General features: G+C 47.3%; 4 protein-coding genes across 4 annotated transcripts; 1 reads left to right on the forward strand and 3 right to left on the reverse strand.

Moving 5' to 3' along the window:
• Window positions 1-7: 7 nt before the first annotated feature.
• On the reverse strand, window positions 8-2,126 carry PENARI_c002G07463 (putative MFS allantoate transporter; the record flags this gene model as incomplete). Its single annotated transcript, XM_022627645.1, has 9 exons — window positions 8-26; window positions 87-284; window positions 352-445; window positions 496-736; window positions 834-1,140; window positions 1,230-1,496; window positions 1,548-1,578; window positions 1,632-1,779; window positions 1,854-2,126. The coding sequence occupies 9 exons, from the start codon at window positions 2,124-2,126 to the stop codon at window positions 8-10; spliced, it is 1,578 nt and encodes a 525-aa protein (XP_022492169.1).
• Window positions 2,127-2,963: 837 nt separating this feature from the next.
• Window positions 2,964-7,593, reverse strand: PENARI_c002G07704 (putative ABC transporter; the record flags this gene model as incomplete). The annotated part of the gene is made up of 4 exons (XM_022627669.1): window positions 2,964-2,969; window positions 3,070-6,533; window positions 6,587-7,144; window positions 7,200-7,593. 4 exons carry the CDS (start codon window positions 7,591-7,593, stop codon window positions 2,964-2,966), a joined length of 4,422 nt encoding a protein of 1,473 aa, XP_022492490.1.
• Window positions 7,594-9,321: 1,728 nt separating this feature from the next.
• Window positions 9,322-9,889, reverse strand: PENARI_c002G07870 (thioredoxin family protein; the record flags this gene model as incomplete). Its single annotated transcript, XM_022627682.1, has 3 exons — window positions 9,322-9,613; window positions 9,670-9,745; window positions 9,847-9,889. 3 exons carry the CDS (start codon window positions 9,887-9,889, stop codon window positions 9,322-9,324), a joined length of 411 nt encoding a protein of 136 aa, XP_022492803.1.
• Window positions 9,890-11,593: 1,704 nt separating this feature from the next.
• Window positions 11,594-13,210, forward strand: PENARI_c002G08751 (uncharacterized protein; the record flags this gene model as incomplete). The annotated part of the gene is made up of 1 exon (XM_022627744.1): window positions 11,594-13,210. One exon carries the CDS (start codon window positions 11,594-11,596, stop codon window positions 13,208-13,210), a length of 1,617 nt encoding a protein of 538 aa, XP_022492874.1.
• Between the last annotated feature and the right edge of the window lie 512 nt (window positions 13,211-13,722).

Consider the following 13,722-nt stretch of genomic DNA (forward strand, 5'->3'; position numbering starts at 1 on the left):
TCTACGTCTAATAGATGTATCGGAAGCTATCGGAATCATGGTTAGCGAGATCCCAAAGGAAAGGAAGGATACGGGGAGATACATACTTCATGTTTTCACGATCCGTCAAATCTAAGAACGCAGTCGCATCCAAATCTCTCCCCTCAAGACCACCCTCCATCTGGGACTGAAGGCGATCGCGTTTCTGGTTTTCCCAGCGGAGTAGTAGACCCAAAATACTGATCAAGACAGCTTCGATCAAGTGCGAGACAATCATGGACCAGATTCCAAGCTCGTAAGTAGGTCTATAACTCAAGTTAGATGTTTTCTTAGTGAGGTAGAGGCAGGGATGTTCCGCAAGAGATGGCATACGATTGTTCAGACTTATAGAAGAATGGACCGGCGATGTTTCCGGTACAATAACCCAGGAACAGAACGGCGTTTGTGACGACCTTTTTAGTATGACCTAGGCTTATCAGCAAAATGATATCATAAAAATGGGTATATGCCACTCACCAGCTGTGTTGGCAATCTGCATACTCAAGACGAGTACAAATGCAGCGTTATATGGGCCAGTAAGGTAGTAGCAAATCAAGCGGCCCACACTGTGCTGGACTGGAACAAATCGAAGACCGAAAGAGCCAGCCAAGTTTGGAATCAAGAAGATGAGCACGAATATGCATCGTCGGTTTTCGAAGCGGTCGTTCAGATAGACGCATGCGAGGATGGATATGGCGATGATAAATCCGTAAGGGATCTATTGACATGCATTTTGTTAGCGTTGCATAGCATGTGCAAAGAAAGGCTCAAAATAGACAAAATGATACTAGTTATGGGGGTAGGGAACTTCTTACCTGCATGAGACTCGTCACCAGTGTTGAATAGCCAAACCCATGAATGATAATAGTGCCGAAGTTCGAGATTCCACCATTGGGGACATTGCAAACAAGACCCAGAATGAAAAACATGTAGAGCTTATAATCCTTAAAGGCCTCAAGAATCTGATATGGCTTGAGATGTTTGTTCTCAACACCAGTCTGATTTTCTCTTATGCGCTCAACAGCCATACGGCGCTCTCTCTTGGTCAGACCACGAGCGTTGACTGGGGAGTCCGGTAGGAAGATGAACATAATAATGCCCCAGGAAGCACAGAGGGCACCACTGAAATTGGTTAGCATGACGAGAAAGATGGAAGAGAAAAAAGGACAAGACAAAAGGCAAAATAGAACGAGAGCATGATACCAACTCACATTACGATAAACTCATATTTCCAAGATGGCAGCGCACCGCGAATCTGGCCAATTCCGTATCCTAGCAGCCCACCTAGCGCAATACCGAGTCCATTGGCTGTATACCACAATCCAATACGTACGGGCTGTTCGCGACGTGTGTACCACATACTTGTAATAAGCATAAAGGCAGGATCCGCGCAGGCTTCGGCGGCACCACCGAGGGCTCGAAGGACGGCGAGAGTCTCGAAGCTGTTGCAGGCAGCTTGGATCATGAGAAACACACCCCTTTACGAAGTACATCAGCATATAGTTAAATAATAATAATGTTCAACGTACCACATGAAAATATTGGCGCCCAGATATTTCCCTAAGATGTTTGGTCAGATTGATCCCTGTTGGATTGACATGCGAGGACCATACCGATTGGAAGACGCTGCATCAAGAAATTCGTCGGGAATGCCCAAACCAGGAATCCAAAGTAGAAAACACTGCTCAGCCAGCTATATTGTGTTCCATGAAGATTGAGATCCTCACGAATACCAAAGATTGCTGCATAGCTTAGGGTTGTCTGTTCCCATGCAAGTATGTGTTAGCACATTAGACCAATTATCCTCCGAAATTCAAGAGCGTGCAAGCACCAACCTTATCAATGTAGAAGAAAGCGTAGCAAACGGCCAGATAGGGCAGAATCATAAAATCAATCTTCCACAATAGCTTCCTCGCTTCTGCAGGATCAACCTCTTCGTGGAGCTCGTCCGGATCATCGAACAGCGCCATGGCTGTATCCCCGTCGGCATTTTTGGCAGATTTGAATTTGCTTTGCTCTTGGTTACTCTCTGCATGCACGATAGTGGGAGCTTCGGCGATATGGGCCTTTGAACCAGACGTTGGCTCGGAGGGGACATTGTCCGCCATAGTGGATAGATGTTCTTAGTATAGAAGTGGAATCAACGGGGTATCAATAAAATCGGAATGTATCAAGATATATAAGTGGTCGGGATGAATGAGAAATAAGGGCGTAGATGTATAACAAAGGGAGAATCCCGAGCATCGCATGCGCCCCTTGCTTTACATCTCCAAAGTCGCCGAAGAGAAGCTGATTCTCTTCCCCCACGTTCAAAGCTAAAAAGGCAGAAGAAAAAGACTGCCAATCTGCGGGGAGCTCTACGCATCTTCCCCACGCCAAGGAAAGTTGTATCATGCGCTGATCAGTCAACCCACGGAGGAGGCTTGGTCTTGGCGGACGAGTAGCACAATTGGATTGCACCGCAATTCATCCAGAATGAGTGATTGGGGGCGTGCTAGGTTGCGCCACAAAGTCTGGCCGGTGGCCAAGATTTGCCTGCCACGGAGTGTACTTGCTGCATGTTGCTGTCGGTGTAAGTCCGAGAACTCGGAGATCTTGCCGCTGCACTGGTTCTTTAAGTTGATCCAATTGTGTGCTGTACATTGCAAGCCACCATAGCCGAGTATTTCAATACGAATAGGGGTTATACCGAGAATGGCGCTGATCGTACTTGACCTTCCAATTAGGGCTAGAGTGCGTGGGGGTCGAGAATCCGGGGTGATGCGGAGAGGAAGATCCCCCAGACAACTTGTGTGTGATTGTTTTGGTTTGAAAGCTCAAATAAAAGAGAAAACAAGCGCTTTTGTATTAATATTTGGGACATCTGCAATTCTAGTCTACGAACTTTTTTAAAATAACATTATTGTGTATCCTTCTTCTCACCACCTTCTACATTTACCAGCATGTCAACTCTGGCATTATCGGCGGTTGAAGTTCAGGAAACGGGACTGTCAAACTCGGATTAGTAAAAGCGTCCCCAGATTCAAATTGATAAAGAGCCAGTCCACTTACCGCCAGGAACAAGATGATCAAGTTGGACCCGATGAACGCAGCAAAGATGCCCAGATCCCGCCATCGGTGATCAAAGTACATGCTAAATGCCGCATAGAACTGGTCGCCAACCTTATACGCACAGTACTTGCAAGCTTGCGTGGCCTCATCGACAAGATAGCCGTTACCACCATTCTCAAAGAATGGCTTCATATATTCACCGCAGGTGAGGTTGGAGGGAGCTTGGAAATGATTCAACTCAGCTGCCGAACAGACAACATCACGCCCGTGTAGTTCCGTGACCACCATTCCTCCGATCAAGCGAGTGAACGGGTCGAGTTGATACAGCCACGCACGCCAGAAGCCTGGCATTTGGGGCTTGGGGATTGCCACACCACAGAACAGAGAGAAGATGATTGTAATGGGTGGATTCATCTGAGATGCGATCAGACTGTTGGGTGTCAGGGCCGAGATCATCTGGCCCAGAGTCACGGAAAATATCTCTGTGATTAGAATAATGAAGAACTGGTACCCGGCTCGGCTGGAGTCGGACTGGAATCCGGGGATGTAGTACAGAGGGAGGAAGAAACAGACAGCGCACAGAATACTGTAGGGCATCTCAGCGATGACCATGGAGAGCGAAAATGCGAACTGGCTGTAAGTTTTCGAGGCTGACTCGCGGTAGAAAATCAAACGGGACATATCATAGCGCGGCTGGACCATTTGGAGGATAATAGCTGGGAGGACAGTCACGTTGAAGATGACGAAGATGCGATATTGCAGCGACGACCGGGAGTCATCCAGGTTAAGGAAAGCAAGACCCGTGATGATAGCAATGACAACATGAGTATAAAGGCGAGTGAATCCGTAATTCTTGGAGCGCCAGAAGACGAGATTGGTTCGTCGACCAACAACCTTTATTTGATGCCAGAGAGGCGAGGCATACTCTTTTTCCACATCGGCTTCGTCTTTGTGCTCCCGAACGAATTGAGCACGGCTAGCTTTGATTTGGACAATCTCTTGCTTGAGCTCCTCCAGCTCCGGAGAACTGCGCCAGATATCACCCCAGTCACGGTCTCCAATCCGACGTGTTTGGCCCGCACCAATGGCATCAAGCATCCACTCGGCAGGGTTGGCGTCCGCGGGGCAATCGGCGCCATTGCGGCGGAAGTAGTCCAGCAAGATATGAGAATCGTCACCAATGTCACCGCAGTAGATGGTCTCGCCTCCTCTTTGGAGCAGTAGAAGACGATCGAAATTCTCGAAAAGTGCAGAGTTTGGTTGATGAATTGTACAGAGAATAGCCTGACCTGCTGCTGATAACTTGCGAAGGAAACGCACAATGTTCCAGGCAGACTGACCGTCCAGACCAGAGGTAGGTTCATCCAAGAATAGAAGAAGCTCAGGCTTCGCGGCCAATTCGATACCAATGGTAACCCGCTTTCTCTCTTCTACTGAAAGACCAGTATCAGGAGTGCCAATGATTGCATCTGCCAGGTTCTCCAGTTCCAGAAGGGTAATAATTTCCTCGACATAGGCGTACTTCTCGGATTGCGGGGTTTCGAACGGCTGGCGTAGATCGGCTGAGAAACGTAGCGCTTCTCGTACGGTCTGCATAGCTTCATGAACATCAAGCTGCTCGGCATAAGACGTGCCTCGTTGGAACGAAGTGCCAGGGGGTTTGCCGTCGACAAGAATGTCACCTCTGACAACACCGATGTTTTTTCTCGCGGCCAAAACATCCAGCAGTGTAGTCTTTCCTGCACCTGAGGCACCCATAAGTGCTGTCAGCTTTCCAGGTTGGACATAGCCGTAGACAGAGTTAAGAAGACGTCGAGTACCAGAGGGAACAGGCACTTCGTAAGAGACATCTTCCCAAGTGAACACGGATTTCGAGGTAATATCCAAGTTGGAACCCATATCAAGAGTCTTGGATTGCCTGCTGGCCTTCTTTTCCATCAGAGCCTCATTGAGTGCTTTTCGCTCTGCGTTTTCCTTCTGGTAGAAAGTGATAGTCTTACCACCTGCCTCAAACTGAAGGATTTCACCAAAGTACAGATTTGTACCAAGGAAGCCGATGATAAGGGCAATCATAATACCGAAGTTTCGCCAAAGGTCACCCTTCATGTAGCTGAATGTCTGTGCGACGTAGTTAGATCCCGGGATAATTGCCGACCCAGGCTCGCCTCCAGCCAGAGTACAAACTTGGTGTGCAATATCACCATAGCCAGGACCGGTGGGAACGAGGGATTCCGTCGTACACGTCATAGTCAGTCGCTTGAACTCATTGACCATCAAAGATGCAAACCCAAGACCGAAGGGATTGATATAGTAAATCCATCGTAACCACACCTGAGCACCGGACCACTGAATAAGATATCCGGAGGTCAAGACAAAAAGGGTGATAATGACCGAAGCAAATTTGAGAGCGGAATCAAAGTCAGGACAGAGACAGCCCACTGTCCGGAAGAAAACGGTCATTGTCACGTAGCCCTCGAGGATGATCAGGACAAATGTGAAGAAAGCCCCAGCATCGCGGACCAATCCACACATGAAGTACACGATTATGCTAAAGACCAGAATCCTTGCAATCGCAAATGTGGTGTCAACAATAATCTGCGCGATGAATAGGGCGCTAGGCCTGTAAAAAGCGAATGATCGGTGCTTATTAACGATTGAGCGACCCATCATAGTCGACGCAAGTTCGGAGAAGGCTTGGAATCCGTTGAACAGCAGACTGATGAACAAAAGACCACCTCTGGTAAACGCGCCAGCACTAGTTGCTGGCGAATTGAGCCACACAGTACCGAGGATGATAGCAATACCGACAGAGGTAATCCAGGAAACGGTCATGGCAAATTTGTCCTGCCATTTGATGAGGAATTGGCGTTGCATCAAGGCCCAGATCTGAATATGGAATGGGATGGAATAGACAGACGAGTCAGAAGTAAACTTGCGCTTTGCTTCCTTGTTGGCAATCTCGAAGTCATCGTGAATTTGCTTCTGGTGTGCAATTTGAGCGCGGTAAGATTTCATGTCTTGGTCCAGTCTTTCGCTGTACACAGATTTGTTGAAAGCCTCGGCTAACGCTTCTGGTGTCGAAGGTACATCTTCGGCGCTTCTTCCATCCTTAAATTCTCTCTCGAAAGGATCGGTAGTTCCTGTCAGGTAGTCGGGAGTGGTTTGACGAGGCTTTTCGCGGAATCCGAGATCCTCAAAGTATGCTCTTGCTTCAGATGTTGGTCCGAAGAATACTTGACGGCCGCTGTCAATCACAAGAACTTTATCAAACTGCTTGTAAATGTTCTCAGACGCTTGATAAAGTGACACAAAAGTGGTTGTTTTGTAGATGTTGGTCAAGATGCGAAGGGACTTGGCGAAGTCGAGGGCAGTCGAAGCATCCAGTCCGCGAGTGCTGTTATCCCAGGCCAAAACAGTCCCTGAAGTGATCATCATCTCTGCAATTGAGACACGACGTCTTTCGCCTGTTTCAATTAGATTATATTGCTTGGCGAGATTATTCGTTCCCAAGACTCACCTCCAGAGACACCGCGAATGAACATGTTACCGATCACAGTGTTTGCTGTATGCTCAATGTTGAACATCTTCAGCAGTGTATCGATTACCCTCTGCTTGAACTCGGCCTTTGAAACTCCAAATGGCCGTTTCCCAGGGGTCTTTGTGTCGAGAGCAAAGCCAAGAGTTTGCTTGACTGTCAAGGTAGGCTGATGGATGTCATCCTCCTGGTTGTACACAGATTCTCCACGGAACCTTTTGGCAAAGACGTCGTGTTCATAAGGACCATAGAGGACCTCTCCGTCAATCCCAGTGTATCCAACACGCTGATTCGAGATCACTTTCAGAAATGACGTGCAGCCTGAACCGGGACGTCCAAGAACCAGCACCATTTCGCCTGGTCGTGTAAGACCCCGGAAGTCTTTAAGGATGTTAACTTCTTGTCCTTTCTTCCCCCACCCAAAAATATCCATGACCATCGCCGGAACATTCAAAAAATCGATAATGGCATCTGGGAAGGTCTTGATGATTGTCTTGACACCACCGACTCCGCGGACAGAGAGGTTGTCCCAGATCACACCTACGAGCAGTCAGCACCATGTCTCATTCTCATTCCAAGGCCAAGAAGCACCCACCAATATGCTTGTCTTTGATTCCAGCTTCTTCCTCGGCGGCATGTTGGCCACGAAGAGCGGTCTCCAAGTCCCATGACTCATCTGTTTCAGTAGAGCTCGTAGCTTTTTCGACATCTGCAGTGGCACCGGACTTGGAAGCTCGAGATGCTTGTTGCGATAATCTGCGAGCTTGATGCGAGCTGGAGAATTGTCTGTTCAGTTCTGAGAACTCTTGCTCGGCCTGTTCAACATCGACGCCCCCCTGTAGTGGGGTGTTGGCCTGCGTGTTGGCAATGCGAACTTCTTCGAGCTGTCGTCCATAGCTATGTGTCTCCAACTCGTCCACGTCTGACTTTCTACTTGTCTCCATGACTAGCTTTTCATCAACGACATCGATGTTTGGTGACGGTGACATCGAGTATATTGGGCGTGTGTATACGCCTGGGTTTGGGCTCGTGCTACCTACTCCTCGATCTGATTCACAATTTGTTGGTGGATAGCAGTCTCTTCTTTGAGGAACAGTCTGTTGATTGAGCAACTAAACTTAGATCGCCAACTCTCTGGTTCACCAGGGAGATCACCACCCCCCTGATATCACTTCTCTTCAAACTCGAAAATGGCAGTCTGAGCGCGTGTTGGAGGAAACAAGAATGATTGGAGAAGACAAAATCCGAAAAACGACCTCAGATTCCCCTGAAACGAAATCTGCGCTGAAGCAGGAAAAAAGTGCCTAGGGAAAAAAAGATCTGGGAGCCAAGCCCGAGCTGCCCTTGTATTAAGTCCGGTAACATTAAACCCATCTACTTAGTACCCACTCGGCTCCAACGAGCCATCTCGCAACTCCCTGAGACTCGCTTGAATCATACAAGGGTCCATCACGAAAGGGCAGTGTTGGGGAGGATCGGCAGGTGACTCACCGAGTCGGAGAAGAATTATCTCCGTTTCGAAGCATGGCTGCCACGCGCATGCAGGAAAAATTACTGGCAAGCAGAGGTGGGGGAGTGGCCACGGACGGCTTGTTCCGCGGTGGAGTGACCATATTCGAAGATGCCAAGCGGACGGAGTCCGAAAAGGGTTTAAGCCCAAGCACAGTCAACACGAGTCATGTTGACTCCTGATGCGGCATGCAGATTGGATTATAAATTGTACATAATGGCTGGGAACTAGTTTGTTCTAGAGCGTGGTTTCTCGCGGAGTTGCTTCCGAAGGATATCTGGGGTTAAGAGAGAGCCAATTAGCATCTCTGCCACATTACGGGGGTGGAAAGTTTAAGATACACATTGAACTACATGTAGAACAAGGATATTCCTGAATTAGATATTATTGAATGAATGGTACTAGTAAAATTCCGCATTGCGATCCTAGGATGAAGATGTATAGAGCGACGTGAATCTCAAGAGACCCTAGTTCCACTTCGTCCTCACCAAGTCGAGAGTCTTAATATTCTTCTACAATAGACACCTAGCCATATAACACTCTGATTTCAGATTGGGTTGCATTAAAAGTCACGAAAAATAAAATAAAAATTGCATCAAACGGCAGTTCTTTACTTTGCGAAGCCGTTGCGCCTGGACCAATATGGTTAGCCTCTCGGGATATCCTCGGCCCAAGTTGGGGGTGGTATGTATATAATTTCCGAGGCAAACAATGATGATTATTACGATACTGAGAAGGTGGAGGCCTAGATTTCGATATCTTGTACAACAGCATCAATTCACTAGATTGTACCAAAAAAGCCCATACATTCCTGACCGAACAAGAGTTGTATGCTTTGCGGTATGGTACCCAACCAACATGCTGCAGGGTAGAAGCACTGCCTTGCATACTCGGAGTTGGGCCACCAATCGTTAGCCAAAATACCTCCCACGAGACCTGTACCCAATAAAATGCGCTGCAAGCTCGCCTTGTTATCTGAAACAATGTCCGTGGTTCTGATAGGGACGATTCGCACCATTTTTCCGATCTATGTACTTTAAACTTTGGGTGCACACGTGCATCTCTAATATTGTATGTCACAAGATTCACTCGTGATTCATAAGTTATGCGTAGAGTGGAACGAGTATTTCCCGATACATGTAGCATGAATCGGGGCCTTTCGGGATTCTTGATATGACACTTCATCTCGTTGACCGTAGAAAAGCAACTATGCAGTGATCGCCTTGATATGGGCCTCGAGCTTCTTCATGTCTCCACCAACAACACGCTCAACCTCCTTGCCATCCTTGAACACCACAAAGGTGGGCATGGCGTTCACGCTCAGGTCCTTTGCCACGGATTGCAGCTTGTCCACGTCCACCTGGATAAACCGAACGTTTGGGTATTGCTCGCTGAGCTTTCCGACGACGGGGGCAACGGCCTTGCAGGGACCACACCACGTAGCGAAGAAGTCGACGACGACGGGGCCGGAGGAGGTGAGGGCTTTGAAGATGACGGCGCTGTGTGGCGCATGTTAGAACTGGACATTAACTGCGTGGAGGACATGTTCTCTTACTTGTCGATCTCGGAGACCTTTCCGTGGGCCATGATGGGTGCTGAAGAGTTTCGAGTTTTGAGGAATACGCGGACAGCTATGAGGGGTCAGTTCCAGTTTCGATACTTTCTTTATGATGCTGCCACGGGACTCTGATTGCAAAGAGCAAACAAGGTATATGGCGGAGGTTATTCTTACCAATATAGATTGCGGTAAGGATCAGAATCGTCTTGAGCTCCATCTTATGCTTCTCTGTCGCAAGTTGGGGTGGAGTCGTCGTCCTGGTTTCGTTGGCACGTGACACAAACTATGCCCTATCTGGAGGTACTTGAATTGCGACATTTGGGCAGATATCTCGCTGCTCGATTGTGTTAGAAGTAAGCACTATACTATTTGACTCTAAAATAGGTGTAAACTTAATCATGACTTCAATCAATTAAGTGTATCTGCCATTAATTTGGATGAAGTATGAGGACGATATATCCTGGCAGATCCATATTTAAGTCATGTCCTTGCGTGATACAGTCATGGACCATAAGTCTTCCACACCCCGCCCCTTACGTAATACCATCCTTAGACAACTCAAGCCTAAGACACTTAAAAATGGGCAAAAAACAGGCGAAAAAAAGAGTCTAAATCAGATAGAAAACAATACATGAAACGGTATACTCGCTTCGAGGTTTCGTGTAGAGAGGGTCCAATATTTCAACAGTGGCACTGTATAACATCTATGGCCTTCTGTTGTAACAGAACACGCAGCAAATGGTTTACACTATGCTTTACCGTGAGTCATTATCTCACATTCATCACCAAACCCACGTGCATTCCCTTCAAGCCTGCATATCTCAGACATGTAAAAAAAATGTTGAAGATTGCGGGTATAATATCTGCCGCAGAAACAAGATCGGGTCTGGTCAATATACCATGCTATCTTGATAGCAGTCTGCGGCGCGTCAGGGTGGTATGAGTCCCGCAAAATTTGCCACTGTGCTGTATACCTACACGATTTATTGTGAATAGGAAGGGCTTTATGTATTGCTTACCTTAGTAGGGTGAAGTACTCCTTTCATTCTAAAGTTTGGTTAGTCCTGCACCTTTCTGCAGTCCAGGTAGGTCTATTTAGCCCTGAAAACAGACCATACTACTGTATTTGAGGTGTATGAATTTGAAGCGAAGACCACGGGAATCGCGTCTCTGATGATTTTCATAATTTATGCTTAACATGTGGGACCTACATCATTTCGGTCCGGGACAAACCTAATTCGGGACTTTAGGCTCAGTAAGATCCACTGATGATCTCTCAATCTACCGCGAACTTCATTGCATACATGTCTTGAATGTCCCTTAATACCCCAAAATAATTGAAGGCAGCAATGGCGACGAAGCATGAGAATTCGAATCCTCAAAAACCCATGTTTGATGTATTGTGGATAGGTATAAAAAGAGCAATACGACAGGTTCCTCAACCAAAGGAGTCGGTTAATTTTCAGTTCACAATGTTCTGAGTCCATGTACCACAGTTTCCAGGCCACAGCAGGTTTGAATCCAAAGAATTTCAATCCGTTCATCTACGGTCCTCACGCGCACTTTCTATTCAATATGAAAAATATAGTGGTTGTTCGAAAATGCTCGACTCTTTCTACTTTCAACGGTGATATCATCAAGTGGGTTTATCCAGATTCACCATAAGTTGTGAAGAATAAATGATAAAGCACTTGTTCTCAAATCGATTCATAATTGGTAGTCCAGTTGGCTAGAATTCCTTATGACAAATAGTGTACGTACGTTGCAGATCTGGTATGCAAGGAGAATGCTGAAACTCAGTTTAGCCAGGCACTTATCAAAGAGTTATATGCCACGGATCTCCGTCGATCTTCTGTCGTATCGACATCCCAAACCGCTCTTTCATCACTTAGCTTCTATATATTCCTCAGTCTATACCAAAATGGGGGTCCAACTCCCAAGATTAGAAGCCGAGTCCAAGATCAACTCCCACGACACGCTTGCTGATGCCGCGACCGCTGCACAAGAAAAAGCCCCAAGTACAACTGGCTCCATGTTACGCGTATCGTTATGGGCCGCATTTGCCGCGTGGATCGCAAATTTCGACAATGGCTATTCCGGCACCGTCTTGATCATGCCGTCCTACAAACGAGCATTCGGAACCTGCGAGCGAGTTCTCGATCCGAATACATACATCAGGATCGAGGATTGCTCGTTGACACCACTACAGCAATCCCTGATAAGCCTGAGCTATCTGTTCATTGCTATCGGGGGTGGGGTTTCAGCCTTGACGAGCCATCGCTTTGGACGCAGGGGCGCTATCCAGGTTGGATGCATGCTGGCTATCATTGGTGCTGCTGGAATGCTTGGCACAGGTGGAAGCTTTCTTCACTATATGGTGTGCAAGTGCATCAGTGCAGTGGGCGTTGGTCAGCTCATGGCATCCAGTGTCACATATAGCTCGGAGTGCATTGTTGCCAGCAAGCGTGGCATCTCCTTGGGCCTTTACAATGTCGGGCTTGCCATGGGGAATGTTGCATCTTCCGCAGTCTGTGCTGGGTCTGCCCGACTGGAGCCACATAATGACTGGCAGTGGAAAACACCCATCCTGTGCCAGATCCCGTTGGGTCTCATTCTCGGTGCTGGAATTTTGATGTTCCCCGAGTCTCCTCGCTGGTTTATGGGCCACGGCCGAGAAGAAGAGGCGCGCCAATCATTCTGTGTGCTTTATCGCCAAAACCCATACTCGCCCGACATTACGGCTCAGATTGATAAAATCAAAGCGAATCTTGAAAAAGAGCGCGAGCACGCGAAAAAGGTCTCCTGTTTTGATATCTACCGCAAGAAGCACATCCGTCGCACCTTGATATCTGGTTTTATTATGGTTGGCCTCACTATCTCCGGCATTCAGTTTGTGCAACCATACGCTGCATTGTTTCTAAAAGGCGTTGGCATCCAGAACCCATATCTGATAAACGTCATCATCGGCCTGTGTATCCTAGGAGGATCATTCCTTGGCCCGTTTATTGTCGAATATGGCGGAAGAAGAGTTGCCAGTCTATCAGGTTACATCGTCATGGCCACCTGTATGCTTGTTCTTTCCTCCGTCAATACAGCCCTTGGCATGGACGATGTTGCAAAAATTGTGGTGGTTGTTCTTCTTTGCCTGTGGGCTTTTGTCTTTGGTGGAACTATTGCAGCAACTGCTAATTTATCCGCCGTTGAAATGCATAGTGTCTCGCTTCGCACCTATGGGCAAGCAAGCACAACGATCCTCTATGGTATATTCACCTTTGGCGCAACATTCTGGACTCCTTACATGCTCAGCCCATACTATGGAGACATGGGCCCTAATGTCGGTTACTTCTATTCTGGAGTTACTGTCGTGATAGCGGTGTTGACGTTCTTGCTGGTACCGGAGACTGCTTCCTTGACGCTTGAGCAAATTGATGATCAATTCAACTCCGGGATTAAAGCATGTAAGACGTCAGTGGTGAGAAACAAAGCTATCGCTTCCTCCAAGAAGCAAGGTGTGGCACGTGGCGATGTCCGAGTCTAACAGAGTGCCTTCATGCCTGAGGGACTGTAACTGCAGATAATATATACACGAGACGCGAGATGGCACATATTGAGAGACTTTCATTTCATATAAAATAGTACGATATACTCTTATCCCATGGCAGGAAGGTCTTATCGTAGCCGTTTTCAATCCAAGTACCACCTTCCAAACTTCGATGTGATGCACGTGACCCTTTGGCCCTAAGTCAGGAAACCTAACAAGTCATAGGCCCAGCTAAACGTCTCCAAAGATATTTATAGGGAAAGAAAGAATGTGGCTAAAAGGAACTTGTCAACGATTGAATTGAACATTTAAATGCTGCACGTTGTGATTCAAAAGACCTGTCTCTAGCCTTATCCCTATGGCTTGTGAATCTGACTAGAATCTGAAAAGTTACAAAAAAATGTAGGAGTCTGATTTTCCTTCGTGAGCTCCGCCATTTATTTTTCCCACTTTTAACTACCCGTCAGACAATCTTCAAAGGGAAAAGACGTGTGTCTACAGCAGAAACT

The sequence above is a fragment of the Penicillium arizonense genome, assembly GCF_001773325.1.
Source record: "Penicillium arizonense strain CBS 141311 chromosome Unknown PENARI_contig002, whole genome shotgun sequence".
NCBI classification, from domain to species: Eukaryota; Fungi; Ascomycota; class Eurotiomycetes; order Eurotiales; family Aspergillaceae; genus Penicillium; species Penicillium arizonense.